Source organism: Pygocentrus nattereri, chromosome 25, assembly GCF_015220715.1.
Source record: "Pygocentrus nattereri isolate fPygNat1 chromosome 25, fPygNat1.pri, whole genome shotgun sequence".
NCBI classification, from domain to species: Eukaryota; Metazoa; Chordata; class Actinopteri; order Characiformes; family Serrasalmidae; genus Pygocentrus; species Pygocentrus nattereri.
In genome coordinates, this window is record NC_051235.1 from 32724196 (window position 1) to 32739322 (window position 15127).

Genomic DNA, 15127 nt, shown 5'->3' on the forward strand with positions numbered 1-15127 from the left:
CCCTCCCTTCTTTTTCTTTCCTCTCAACCTGTCCATCTGTCTTTCTCCCCTCTCTCCCTTCCCTTTTTCTCCTTTATATATTTCTTTCCATCTTTCTTCCTCTCTGTCTCTCTCTCTCTCTCTCCCTCTCCAGATTTCTTTCCCTTTCTTTTTTCTTTCCTCCTTTTTCTCTTATGTCTCTTCTCATCTCTCTCCCTTCTTGACCCCCTCTCTCTCTTTTTCTTCTTTCTCTCTCTCTCTCTGTCTTTTTCGTACCATTCATTTTCCCCCTTTCTCTCCTTTACCCCCCCCCTTTCTCCATCTCTCTCTTTTTGCTCCTCCTCTGTCTTTTCCCCATTTCTTTTTCCCCTCCTTCTCCTCATCGTTCTCTCTTGCTCTCTGTCCCTGAGCATCACATCTGTCTGACGCTCTCTCTCTCTCTCTCTCTCTCTCTCTCTCTCTCTGCTCCTGATTTTCCTGCTGAAGGTTTTGGAGCTTCCACTGAACTAATCAGTGACAATACCAGGAAGTGTCCAGAGGAGCGGCTCGTTTTGCTGACCACTGGACTGAGCTGGACTCAGAGCTCGTACAGGTTCACACTGAGCTGAGCTGAGCTGGGAGAGCAGCTGGAGTTTAAACTGCCTGATATTTTTCTCTCTGGATTAAAACAGAAACCAGCTCAGCTGGAGAAGCTTCGTCAGGTAGGAGAGTCTTTATCTTCATTAGCCACTCCATTCTTCTCTTTTACAGGGACTAAAGCAGCAAACGCAGTGAGGAAAAGTACCATCAGCGTCCAAAACCACTAACGCTTTCTTTTTAAGGGTCTTCGTTATGTCGTTATACAATTACTGATCATTATTTATCACTGAAAGTCAATTTCTTTTACTTTTAAAAGAGGAAAAACTCAATGATTGATCAAAAAAATCAATTTTCTGAAAATATATTACAAATATATTTGTTATTTTTGGCTTATACTGACTTTTATAATGTTCTGTATTTTTAAATGTAATTATCTGCATCGTTATTGATCTGTTCAGTTCAAATTCAGTCTAAAGAGTGAAATCAGTGACTGATGCCAGTGATTTCATTCTTTTCCATGTTCGGTATTCATATTGATCACTTTTATTGAGAGCCGAACTCTTTTCCTCTGAATCCAGACGACTTTCTATTCATTTCCATGCTAAATGGTGTGAAAAGATGGTTCGATCACATCTGCCCACACATGGACGACGGTTTGGGATCAGAATCGGGATCTGCCTGATTTTTCCTTGAGTAAGAAGGAAGGAAATTCCAGGGCGCTGCGGCTGCTCGTGGGAATTGGGAGTTTAAAGTCAGCTGCGTAACCGTTTTGCGCGTCTTCAGGGACTCAGTGACAATAATAAATCCGTAAACCATCTGGCTGCTTCATCTCCACTTACACAGTAAACACAGCGGGCTGGTCTTAAGGGCAGCCTGCAGGTCAGCGCAGGGATCGAATAGGATTCAGCTCTTTTTACGGATTATAACCCACAATAACAAGTTCACACATCCAGGCATACGCAGTGTTAAAGAGCCCATATCCATCATTTTTCTCGGGTTTTATTTTCTCGTCTGTCCGTTTTACAAAATCTTTTCAAACAGGCCGCTTTTGTTGCTGCTCCTTTAAATATGCAAATGATATATGTAAATGAACTCTGTTCTGATTGGCTGTGCCTCATTCAAAAAGCAGTCCAAGCTGAAACAGGCCTTATAGCTTATATCAGTGTGATTATAAGTGGGTGGGGCTAAACTGCTGTGGATATATGAATATGTGACATCACAAAAACAAAGGCAGCTCGGTTCCTGAATATAAACCATTAATACGCTTTGAATTCAGCTGTATTTACATACTACATCACAAATAAATCACAAAACATTTTTTTCAAAGTATGGGCCCTTTAATGCTTTATGGCTCAAACCAGCAGCTAACATTACAAAAAAATTGGTCTCCCGTCAAATGAACTGATCTTAAATGTGATTGAAATATCTAATATTTTCCATTTTGAGATGGTTGTGCCCTTATTATAAGATTATCTCACTTATCTAGACATTTTATCCTGTTTTAGGTCATTTTATTACATAAAATTATCTCACAACGTTAATTTATGATCAGTTTCCAGCTCTTTCCTTACAACACGCAAAATTATCTGCCAATATGGTGAGGAAATTTTCCAAAACATGACCTGAAACAAGTAAGCAATGCTCAGAAATAAGACCAATAATCTTAAATAATGCTTACAATAATCTCAATAGGAGGAATATTAGACTTATCAACTATAGGATCATTTTACTTGACATGATACCATTTGTGCAGTGTAGGCGCTCTAATGATTTATCCACCGTTTTCTAATTGCTACTAGTCATATTTTCTAATTATAAGTGATAATTTGTAAGACTCTAAATGAAAGTGTGGTGGGTGGCGCTGTCGCCTCACAGCGAGGAGGGCTGGGTTCGATTCCCCGGCCGGGTGACCGGGGTCCTCTCTGTGTGGAGTCTGCATGTTCTCCGCGTGTCTGTGTGGGGTTCCTCTGGGTTCTCCGGTTTCCTCCTACAGTCCAAAGACATGCAGTCAGGCTGTTTGGACATGCTAAATATCCCCTAGGTGTGGGTCTGTCTGTCTGTCTGCCCTGTGATGGACTGGCGACCTGTCCAGGGTGTATCCTGCCTTCCGACCAGTGACTGCTGGGATAGGCTCGAGCCTACTTGCATCTAGTGAATATGACCTATTGTTCTATTAGTAAGTAATTTTGATTATTTTTAGACAATTATGTTTTTATTTTTATCTTAAAATAAGACTTAACTTAATGCCAAAATGCTGTTTAAAGCAATAAAAATGTCTACAAATAGGTCAAATTAATGCAATAATATGCTTATATACCACTATGCTAATGCAAAATACTATACATATATATATATATTATACTTTATATATAAAGCCCAAAATGGTAAAATCTTAAGCTTGAATTCCCTTATTATGTGGTGTCCCCACCCATTCACACTGAGCTTATGAAGAGCGTTTCATCCTGGACCTCTTTCTGAATGAGGCACAATACAGGACGGTTAATCAGAACACAGCTCATTTACATATATCTCTTAAAGGCACAGTAACAAAAACAGCCTGTTTGATTCGAAGGGATTGAGAGAGGTTAAAAAATGATCATGTAAAAATGATTTATGAAGCTCGGATGACCAGACAGACGTCCTGGGCAAATTAAGATGATTTGGCTTATATTATTCATTATGATTTGCATTGTTGGTGCATTATTAGGAGGATAAACCCGTTAACCGATACATCAGTCCAGCCCTGTGTATTTTACAGCTTGAGCTCATGAATCATGTCAGATATGTCAGATATGTTAGTTTGGAGGGGCCGGGTGTGAGACTGGGCTGATAAGTGAATAAAGAGGCCATGGAGGAGCAGAAGAGGGAGAGAACGTGTAGAGAGCAGGTGTGGCGAGTGAATCCTGTCAGATAGCGAGGCGCGAGTGATGAACATGTGCAGGAGCAGCAGAAGAGTGTCAGGCTGAGTCTCCTGCAGCTGAGCTGTGTCGCAGGCAGACAGATTGCTGGAAGCTGCTCTGTGATTAAACCTATTTTAATCCACCCAGACGGGTCAGCGTTGTAGCTTTAGAGCCATCAAACAACTGCGTTCACTGACGACTCTGTTAGTGTTTATAGAGCAATGAATGAGAAGTGAATTAAATGTACAGGTTGTTCTCTGTGCTCATACATTTCCATGTATATCTACAGAATAAACATTTAGCAAAAAATGTACGTACAGTTATATTTATTACTTCAATATTTTACCTTATTTAAGTCATTTATGGCACAAAACAAGCAATGCTATTAAGTTGCCTAATAACCTAGGAACTACCTAAGATTGCATAGCAACGCCCAAGGAACACCTTAGCAAGTAACTGGGATACCATAGTAATGCCCAAGCAACACATTAGCAACCAACTGGGATACCATAGCAATGCCCAAGCAACACATTAGCAGCCAACTGGGATACCATAGTAATGCCCAAGCAACACATTAGCAACCAACTGGGATACCATAGTAATGCCCAAGCAACACATTAGCAACCAACTGGGATACCATAGTAATGCCCAAGCAACACATTAGCAACCAACTGGGATACCATAGCAACGCCCAAGCAACACATTAGCAACCAACTGGGATACCATAGTAATGCCCAAGCAACACATTAGCAACCAACTGGGATACCATAGCAATGCCCAAGCAACACATTAGCAGCCAACTGGGATACCATAGTAATGCCCAAGCAACACATTAGCAACCAACTGGGATACCATAGTAATGCCCAAGCAACACATTAGCAACCAACTGGGATACCATAGTAATGCCCAAGCAACACATTAGCAACCAACTGGGATACCATAGCAATGCCCAAGCAACACATTAGCAACCAACTGGGATACCATAGTAATGCCCAAGCAACACATTAGCAACCAACTGGGATACCATAGTAATGCCCAAGCAACACATTAGCAACCAACTGGGATACCATAGCAATGCCCAAGCAACACATTAGCAACCAACTGGGATACCATAGCAATGCCCAAGCAACACATTAGCAACCAACTGGGATACCATAGTAATGCCCAAGCAACACATTAGCAACCAACTGGGATACCATAGTAATGCCCAAGCAACACATTAGCAACCAACTGGGATACCATAGCAACGCCCAAGCAACACATTAGCAACCAACTGGGATACCATAGCAACGCCCAAGCAACACATTAGCAACCAACTGGGATACCATAGTAATGCCCAAGCAACACATTAGCAACCAACTGGGATACCATAGCAATGCCCAAGCAACACATTAGCAACCAACTGGGATACCATAGCAATGCCCAAGCAACACATTAGCAACCAACTGGGATACCATAGTAATGCCCAAGCAACACATTAGCAACCAACTGGGATACCATAGCAACGCCCAAGCAACACATTAGCAACCAACTGGGATACCATAGCAACAGTCTATTAAATGTATAAAATTCAACCTAACCAGTAACTTAGCAACGTAAAATACCACAAGAACCACTTATCAGTATAAAAGCATTTAGTGCATTTTCAATATTTAAATAACTAAACAATAAAAATAACTCAAACTAAGAAAACCTCTCCGGGGTAAACAACCTGCTGCTGTCAACCAGTCATTACTGTATAAACCTAATAAACATACTAAAACAATCAAAAGCTCCCACATCTTTTAAACTTTCCCTGTTAATTCTGATTATTATGTCTATAGTTTTGATGTCTGGATAAGGCCGCTGTGCACAGTCCTGCGCAGGAAAAGCAGATTGGACTCACGATGCTCTAATTCAGACTCATACCGAGTGTCTGTGTCCTGTTACTGAGGAGGGAATCAGAATATATACAGATATAATGCAAAACAATGAGCTAAAACACAAGTAATGAAAACCATAAAATGATCTGCTCATGAAGTTCAAAGGCTTGAAATGGGTAGAAAATGCTGCATTTAAGATCAAATTGCTTGAAATTATAGCACAATTATAAGCGAAATACCCTGAATATTAACTGATCATTTTTCAGTCCGTTTATTTTTCCATTCTTAATTTCACCAAAGTGAAAAAAAGTGAAGGAAAGGAAATCAGTAATTTAGTGTAAATGACTGAAAACTAGTGGATGAAGATTCTGCTGTTCCTGAAACAAACTGTCTGATGTTGAAACAGGACTGAACCTGTATTTAGTCTAAAACTAAACCCAAGGACAGAGGAAGCTTTTTAGTGGTACTGAATCTAATGTAGCTTGTTTTAAGATTTCCTGACTAACTGAGGCAGAAAAGACAAATTCATGCTGAACTTAAGGACGAACTGTGGATTCAGAGACAGAAAGTAGTAGAGATATTAAAACAGGTTAATTATCTCACGTTTCTAGATGGACAGAACAACCTGTAGTGTGTATAGGGTGCAGGGGTTGAGGGGGAGGTGTGGGGGGGGACTGGCGGGGCTGAATTGCAGGAAGGGTGTGAGTGTTCAGTGGCATTAACGTAATTACCGCCCACATCACAAACCAAACAGGGAGGTCACTCTCCCCCAAACCCCCCGCACCGTGCTCCAACTTCCACCCTCCGACAACGGCAGCCTGCCCATGAGCTCTCCGTGACTCATCTACAACAGTCTTAATGACCCCTCATTAACATCCACATTTCCATATATAGGAAGAATCCGCTGTCTGATTAAACTGTTTTATTCAGTCTAGACGGTCTGATTAAACTGTTTTATTCAGTCTAGACGGTCTGATTAAACTGTTTTATTCAGTCTAGACGGTCTGATTAAACTGTTTTATTCAGTCTAGACTTTTATTCAGGCTATATAGTCTGATTAAACTGTTTTATTCAGTCTAGATGGTCTGATTAAACTGTTTTATTCAGTCTAGACTTTTATTCAGGCTATATAGTCTGATTAAACTGTTTTATTCAGTCTAGACTTTTATTCAGGCTATATAGTCTGATTAAACTGTTTTATTCAGTCTAAACAGTCTGATTAAACTGTTTTATTCAGTCTAGACTTTTATTCAGGCTAGATGGTCTGAATAAACTGTTTTATTCAGTCTAGATGGTCTGATTAAACTATTTTATTCAGGCTAGATGGTCTGAGTAAACTGTTGTATTCAGGCTAGATGGTCGGATTCAACTGTTTTATTCAGTCTAGATGGTCTGATTAAAATGTTTTATTCAGTCTAGATGGTCTGATTAAACTGTTCCATTCCGTCTAGATGCTCTGATTAAACTGTTTTATTCAGTCTAGACGGTCTGATTAAACTGTTCTATTCGGGCTAGACTGTCTGTTTGAACTGTTTTATTCATGCTAGACGGTCTGATTAAACTGTTTTATTCAGTCTAGACGGTCTGATTGAACTGTTTTATTCAGTCTAGACTTTTATTCAGGCTAGATGGGCTGATTAAACTTTTTCATTCAGTCTAGATGGTCTGAATAAACTGTTTTATTCAGTCTAGATGGTCTGATTAAACTATTTTATTCAGGCTAGATGGTCTAAGTAAACTGTTCTATTCAGGCTAGATGCTCTGATTAAACTCTTTTATTCAGTCTAGACGGTCTGATTAAACTGTTTTATTCACGCTAGACGGTCTGATTGAACTGTTTTATTCTTGCTAGACGGTCTGATTAAACTGTTTTATTCAGTCTAGACGGTCTGATTAAACTGTTTTATTCTTGCTAGACGGTCTGATTAAACTGTTTTATTCTTGCTAGACGGTCTGATTGAACTGTTTTATTCAAGCTAGATGGTCTGATTGAACTGTTTTATTCTTGCTAGATGGTCTGATTGAACTGTTTTATTCTTGCTAGATGGTCTGATTGAACTGTTTTATTCTTGCTAGACCGTCTGATTGAACTGTTTTATTCACTTTAGAGTGTCTGATTGAACTGTTTTATTCTTGCTAGACGGTCTGATTGAACTGTTTTATTCTTGCTAGATGGTCTGATTGAACTGTTTTATTCTTGCTAGACGGTCTTATTGAACTGTTTTATTCATGCTAGACCGTCTGATTGAACTGTTTTATTCTTGCTAGACGGTCTGATTGAACTGTTTTATTCAGGCTAGACGGTCTGATTGAACTGTTTTATTCAGGCTAGACGGTCTGATTGAACTGTTTTATTCTTGCTAGATGGTCTGATTGAACTGTTTTATTCTTGCTAGACGGTCTTATTGAACTGTTTTATTCATGCTAGACCGTCTGATTGAACTGTTTTATTCAGTCTAGACTTTTATTCAGGCTATATAGTCTGATTAAACTGTTTTATTCAGTCTAGATGGTCTGATTAAACTGTTTTATTCAGTCTAGACTTTTATTCAGGCTATATAGTCTGATTAAACTGTTTTATTCAGTCTAGACTTTTATTCAGGCTATATAGTCTGATTAAACTGTTTTATTCAGTCTAAACAGTCTGATTAAACTGTTTTATTCAGTCTAGACTTTTATTCAGGCTAGATGGTCTGAATAAACTGTTTTATTCAGTCTAGATGGTCTGATTAAACTATTTTATTCAGGCTAGATGGTCTGAGTAAACTGTTGTATTCAGGCTAGATGGTCGGATTCAACTGTTTTATTCAGTCTAGATGGTCTGATTAAAATGTTTTATTCAGTCTAGATGGTCTGATTAAACTGTTCCATTCCGTCTAGATGCTCTGATTAAACTGTTTTATTCAGTCTAGACGGTCTGATTAAACTGTTCTATTCGGGCTAGACTGTCTGTTTGAACTGTTTTATTCATGCTAGACGGTCTGATTAAACTGTTTTATTCAGTCTAGACGGTCTGATTGAACTGTTTTATTCAGTCTAGACTTTTATTCAGGCTAGATGGGCTGATTAAACTTTTTCATTCAGTCTAGATGGTCTGAATAAACTGTTTTATTCAGTCTAGATGGTCTGATTAAACTATTTTATTCAGGCTAGATGGTCTAAGTAAACTGTTCTATTCAGGCTAGATGCTCTGATTAAACTCTTTTATTCAGTCTAGACGGTCTGATTAAACTGTTTTATTCACGCTAGACGGTCTGATTGAACTGTTTTATTCTTGCTAGACGGTCTGATTAAACTGTTTTATTCAGTCTAGACGGTCTGATTAAACTGTTTTATTCTTGCTAGACGGTCTGATTAAACTGTTTTATTCTTGCTAGACGGTCTGATTGAACTGTTTTATTCAAGCTAGATGGTCTGATTGAACTGTTTTATTCTTGCTAGACGGTCTGATTGAACTGTTTTATTCAGGCTAGACGGTCTGATTGAACTGTTTTATTCTTGCTAGATGGTCTGATTGAACTGTTTTATTCTTGCTAGATGGTCTGATTGAACTGTTTTATTCTTGCTAGACCGTCTGATTGAACTGTTTTATTCACTTTAGAGTGTCTGATTGAACTGTTTTACTCACTTTAGAGTGTCTGATTAAACTGTTTTATTCTTGCTAGACGGTCTGATTAAACTGTTTTATTCTTGCTAGATGGTCTGATTAAACTGTTTTATTCTTGCTAGACGGTCTGATTAAACTGTTTTATTCTTGCTAGACGGTCTGATTGAACTGTTTTATTCAAGCTAGATGGTCTGATTGAACTGTTTTATTCTTGCTAGACGGTCTGATTGAACTGTTTTATTCAGGCTAGACGGTCTGATTGAACTGTTTTATTCTTGCTAGATGGTCTGATTGAACTGTTTTATTCTTGCTAGATGGTCTGATTGAACTGTTTTATTCTTGCTAGACCGTCTGATTGAACTGTTTTATTCACTTTAGAGTGTCTGATTGAACTGTTTTACTCACTTTAGAGTGTCTGATTGAACTGTTTTATTCACTTTAGAGTGTCTGATTGAACTGTTTTACTCACTTTAGAGTGTCTGATTGAACTGTTTTATTCACTTTAGAGTGTCTGATTGAACTGTTTTACTCACTTTAGAGTGTCTGATTGAACTGTTTTATTCTTGCTAGACAGTCTGATTGAACTGTTTTATTCACTTTAGAGTGTCTGATTGAACTGTTTTACTCACTTTAGAGTGTCTGATTGAACTGTTTTATTCACTTTAGAGTGTCTGATTGAACTGATTTATTCACTTTAGAGTGTCTGATTGAACTGTTTTACTCACTTTAGAGTGTCTGATTGAACTGATTTATTCACTTTAGAGTGTCTGATTGAACTGTTTTATTCACTTTAGAGTGTCTGATTGAACTGTTTTACTCACTTTAGAGTGTCTGATTGAACTTTTTTACTCACTTTAGAGTGTCTGATTGAACTTTTTTACTCACTTTAGAGTGTCTGATTGAACTGTTTTACTCACTTTAGAGTGTCTGATTGAACTGATTTATTCACTTTAGAGTGTCTGATTGAACTGATTTATTCACTTTAGAGTGTCTGATTGAACTGTTTTACTCACTTTAGAGTGTCTGATTGAACTGTTTTACTCACTTTAGAGTGTCTGATTGAACTGATTTACTCACTTTAGAGTGTCTGATTGAACTGATTTATTCACTTTAGAGTGTCTGATTGAACTGTTTTACTCACTTTAGAGTGTTTGATTGAACTTTTTTACTCACTTTAGAGTGTCTGATTGAACTGTTTTACTCACTTTAGAGTGTCTGATTGAACTGATTTATTCACTTTAGAGTGTCTGATTGAACTGATTTATTCACTTTAGAGTGTCTGATTGAACTGGTTTATTCACTTAGAGTGTCTGATTGAACTGGTTTATTCACTTTAGAGTGTCTGATTGAACTGTTTTACTCACATTAGAGTGTCTGATTGAACTGTTTTACTCACTTTAGAGTGTCTGATTGAACTGTTTTACTCACATTAGAGTGTCTGATTGAACTGTTTTACTCACTTTAGAGTGTCTGATTGAACTGATTTATTCACTTTAGAGTGTCTGATTGAACTGTTTTACTCACATTAGAGTGTCTGATTGAACTTTTTTACTCACTTTAGAGTGTCTGATTGAACTGTTTTACTCACTTTAGAGTGTCTGATTGAACTGTTTTACTCACTTTAGAGTGTCTGATTGAACTGTTTTACTCACTTTAGAGTGTCTGATTGAACTGTTTTACTCACTTTAGAGTGTCTGATTGAACTGTTTTACTCACATTAGAGTGTCTGATTGAACTGTTTTACTCACTTTAGAGTGTCTGATTGAACTGTTTTACTCACATTAGAGTGTCTGATTGAACTGTTTTACTCACTTTAGAGTGTCTGATTGAACTGGATCTAAAACTTTATAATTGTTAGATGATTTAAAAACACAGGCAGGAAGTCACTTCTCTAGTATTATTCAGGGGGTTTCGTGTGAAAGTGGGCGGCTGAGTGAAGCTGTCCGAGTGTTTGAGGTTTAGCCGTTTGGGAAAGGCTTTGCTCGTATAATCCACCTCATCTTCATATCAGCCAAATGAGAGCCGACAATGAGAGCGGTCATTCCAGCTAAAGCAGCTATCTGGGATTGGGATACGCTAAGATTGCTGATCTTTATAGTGAGCTTAAGCTCTACGCTGTGTCATAATATGTCTCTTCAGAGCAGAATTTGGTGACCCAGGTTGTGGGCAGGGGTTTAACCAGAACGATCACAGTGGAGTGGTCAGTTCAGGGCAAGTATATTTAGTGAGGTCACTAACTACTTGGACAAAACAAAATGATAGCAGTTAATGGTATTCAACTGAGCTTATATTAAGATGGCAGACCTTCACAGTAAAGTGTAAACATTCACACAGAGATGGAAAACATTTCTCTGGTGATTGTTTTATAGATGAAAGCTAACATTTTTCATAACTGGGGTGTTAAGGGAGGACTGGCCACCCCTTGGCTACAACTCTGGGGGTCTGCAAGGGCCTAGACCCTCTAACTAGAAACTAGCCTTTCAAGGCCAAAGAAAAAATCTTTTCTTACATCTTCATATAAATCTTGATGAACCCAAAGGATTTCTGACATCCTCGTTCCTTTTCACACCTTAAACTAATAAAAGTGTCCATCAAAGTGCTCCCTACCAATTTTCATCACCACACAGATACAGAAACAGAGAATTTGGTGCATGGGCGAGTTTGTGGACCCCAGAGCTATTAAGGATATTAAGGAGACGTCGCAAGGGAAACCGAGCACTTTTAGAAAGGTTTGGTACCCAAAACCTCACTTTCAGAGACCAAACTGTTATAGGAGATAAAAACATGCATTAGAACTTCTCAGACCTTCGGACAGATCATCACCATCTGGCCTGGTCAGCGTCCCTCACTGCCTGGTTCAGAGTAATCAGTAATTGCTCTGTGGTTTTCTTCTCCAGAGGATGATCCACCCTGTCTGGAGGCAGATGGCTTGGACTTTGCTATGGGCAGGTTTCCTGGTCCTGCAGTTCATCCTCAGTGCGGCTGAAGATGTTAAGGATGTCCAGCACAGTCCGGTTCTCCACAGACAAAAGCGAGAATGGAGGTTTAACACATTGCTTGCTTCTGAGGAAATAGCACCCCAGAATCTTCCTCAGCAAATCGGACAGGTAAGAGCTTCTAAGGGAACAAAATTACATAGAGAATAATTCTGTCTTGACCAGAGAAATCATCTAAAATATTGTTAATATGTTAATAGTGTTTCATTATGAAGTTGAGAATATTACAGAATTAGTCTAGATGTTTGTAGCTGTTTCAAATGACTTTATCTAGTAAAATAACCTCAGTTTATTGGTATTAAACTGTGCTTGTTTTAGTAAACTATAGATTATTTTGCTTGTTTAAAGAAAGTTCAAATAAGTGAAAAGCAAAATTATCTGCCAGTGCATTAAGAAAGTTTAGCTGTATAAAATTGCTTAAAATGAGCTTTAAAAAAATCGAATACATCGGTTAAATAGTCTTATGATATTCTCACAGCAGTGATATAGGCTGTGTAACTGACTAACTTGAACAAAACATTCTTAATATTTTAATTCATATGTTGCTTAAACGTTTATCTTTTCCAGCTGGAAAACACGCGTGCAGACGCCAATACCCAGTTTAAAATCTCTGGAGAAGGAGTAGATGGAGTGAATGACCTCTTTAAGGTGACTAAAGCTGGACAGATCATGGTTATGGCCACTCTGGATCGAGAGACGAAAAGCTCCTACAAACTGAAAGCTCACATCTTTAACACCCACACCAAACAGCCCCTGGATGACGACATAGAATTCACTGTAAAAGTGCAAGACGTTAACGACCACTCGCCGGTCTTCTCTGAGACCTACACTGGATCCATCAGGGAGCGCTCACGCAAAGGTACAGGGCCACGCCATCTCTCTAAATCTCACTGAAGGTGTTTTTGAACAGGCTGCTAACGGCTTCATGTAGTTCTGTTATAGGAACGTCTACCTCGGCCGTAACGCTCACTTTATCCGCTGCGCTTTCACTTCTACCCTCCATCACTTTCCTGTGACTGCGGTTTATTAAGCTTTGACTGCATTAAAAGATATTGTTAATTATCAGTGCTTTGATAAACAATACACAGAGAACTGTCATTGCTGCTGTGGACCAACAGATGGTCTGTCTTCTCTCCTGTCCTGTGCTCAATGGCTGTATGAATGGCTGCACTGAGAGAAGATTATTATTGTACAGTGTTTGTGTAGTTTGTATTTGTGGTGTTTATTATCTGCTGCGGTTCTGTGTTAAATTCAGCACCGTGTCCTGGAGAAACCACATTTCATTCCTCTCTCAACACAACTGTGTTAAGAGGGAATGACAGGAAAACTTTGCCTTTGACTTTGAACACTGACATACGGATTTATTGACCTGCACACAGTTTATAGTATAGTCCAGTCAAGTCCATAAATATTTGATCATCAACAACACTATTGTTGGGGGCTACCAAGTGGTGGGGTGTAGGATGGCCCCCCATCTCCTCAGCGCTGGCGTCTGTTATCTGATGTAACAGAACTGGCGGTTAGCGTTCTCCTCCGGTCGTTTGAAAAGATGCGGTGGCGCTTCTCAGGCCTCAGAGGAAGCCTGTGTTTGCCTTTGCCCTCCTAGCGCCAGTGGTATTGGGTGACTGGGGAGTCCTGACTAGTGGGTGGAATCACATATGACTAAATGGACCCACAAAGACTTGTGATTACTCACGGTTTAAGCGTGAGCAGGATAAAACTCACTTCCGCTCCATGTCACCGCTGCAGGAGAGATGTCACCATGTTAGAGTGATGAACCATGATGCTCAAACACTGAGCTGCAACAGCCATAGTTTTCCTGAACTGTTGTTCCAAACAGTGGGAATAAGAAGTGGATGGAAGCACAGGTTTAAATTTGAAATCGGGGGGAAAACATTGTTGTTTTATTGTTATTTAGTCTACCTCAACATACTGGAGTTGAACTGAAATATTAAGCTCAAAGTGCAGACTTTCATCTTTTCATGGTATCCCGTTGACTGATGTAGGAATTACAGCCATTTTCCACAGTAACTGTATAGTTGGCTGCTCAGCTGTTCCGTGGCCAGGTGTGTGTTATTCCCCCCATTATTTCACTTACAAGTGAGCAGATAAAAGGTCTAGAGTTGATTTGATGTGTGGCATTTGTATTTGTCTCACCACAATATGGTGAAACAATATGAAGTCCAAAGAGCGTCACTGCCAGTAAAATAGCCATCGAGTTAAAAAATCAAAACAACTTTGTGAGTTTGTGTCAACCGACAAGTACAGTTATATGGCATTCTGGTCACCCGCTCTGCTGTGTCCCGGCTTAAACAGCACTGAGCGACAGTTCTCCCCTGCTGCTGTGTTCCTGTATAAAGATGAAAGCTCTGGCTAACGCGCAACGTTTCCTGCATCGTCTTCTTCACTGATGCCACACTGGTGTCAGAAGTGGGATAGCACCTTCCAGCAGAAAGGAATGGTGCTTCCACAAACCTAAAGGTGAATAGCTGAGGACTGCAGAGTAAGACGAAGTGCAGCAAGGACAGGTGGTGAAGACAGCAGATAGGGGCAGCGCAACAAGGACGAGTAGCAGACAGTGATAGAAGTGGCAGAGAGAGATGACCGTTTCACATATCGAAGGAAAACTGCCCCAAATCAAGCCAAAGCTTGTTTGCATTTTATAACAGGTGTTGTCACAAAACAGCTGGATTAAAAAAAAACATCTGGGTTCAGTCCCCCATGAGTGTCAGCAATAGTGATAGTGGCTTGGAAAAACAAGAGCAAGAGGAAGAAACATTGAGAGGAACCAAGATTCAACGAGCAACCCATCCTCAAACAATAACACAAGAGCAAAATGAACAGAGAATAAGGTTTTAACATTAATATAAAATGTTTAAAAAAAGCAAATGTGCTATTTCTTACAGGAGCTGAAGTGCTGACTGTTAGAGCCACTGATGAAGATGATCCAACATCTCCCAACGGAAACATTGAATATAAGTTGTTGAATGGAACACAATATTTCAGCATTAACAGTAACACAGGTACGAATGCATAATTACTTAAATTACGTTTTTTTCTCATCATTCAAAATGCCAGCTGCTCTTTACATTATGTAAACATTTAATGATGAACAGATCAACACAAACACCTGAAGATACAGCAAAAAGTGATTCCTAAATCATTATAATTTCATACGTCTAAATATGGGATTGTTAAGAATGT

At 39.1% G+C, this 15127-nt stretch overlaps 1 protein-coding gene across 1 annotated transcript in view; it reads left to right on the forward strand.

Moving 5' to 3' along the window:
* Positions 1-382: 382 nt before the first annotated feature.
* The window catches only part of cdh5 (cadherin 5), a 34586-nt gene continuing 19841 nt past the window's right edge, over positions 383-15127 (forward strand). The window contains 4 exon segments of the mRNA XM_037534446.1: positions 383-680; positions 11825-12034; positions 12491-12782; positions 14830-14946. Coding sequence (XP_037390343.1) covers positions 11828-12034; positions 12491-12782; positions 14830-14946 — 616 coding nt within the window. The 5' untranslated portion in view covers positions 383-680; positions 11825-11827.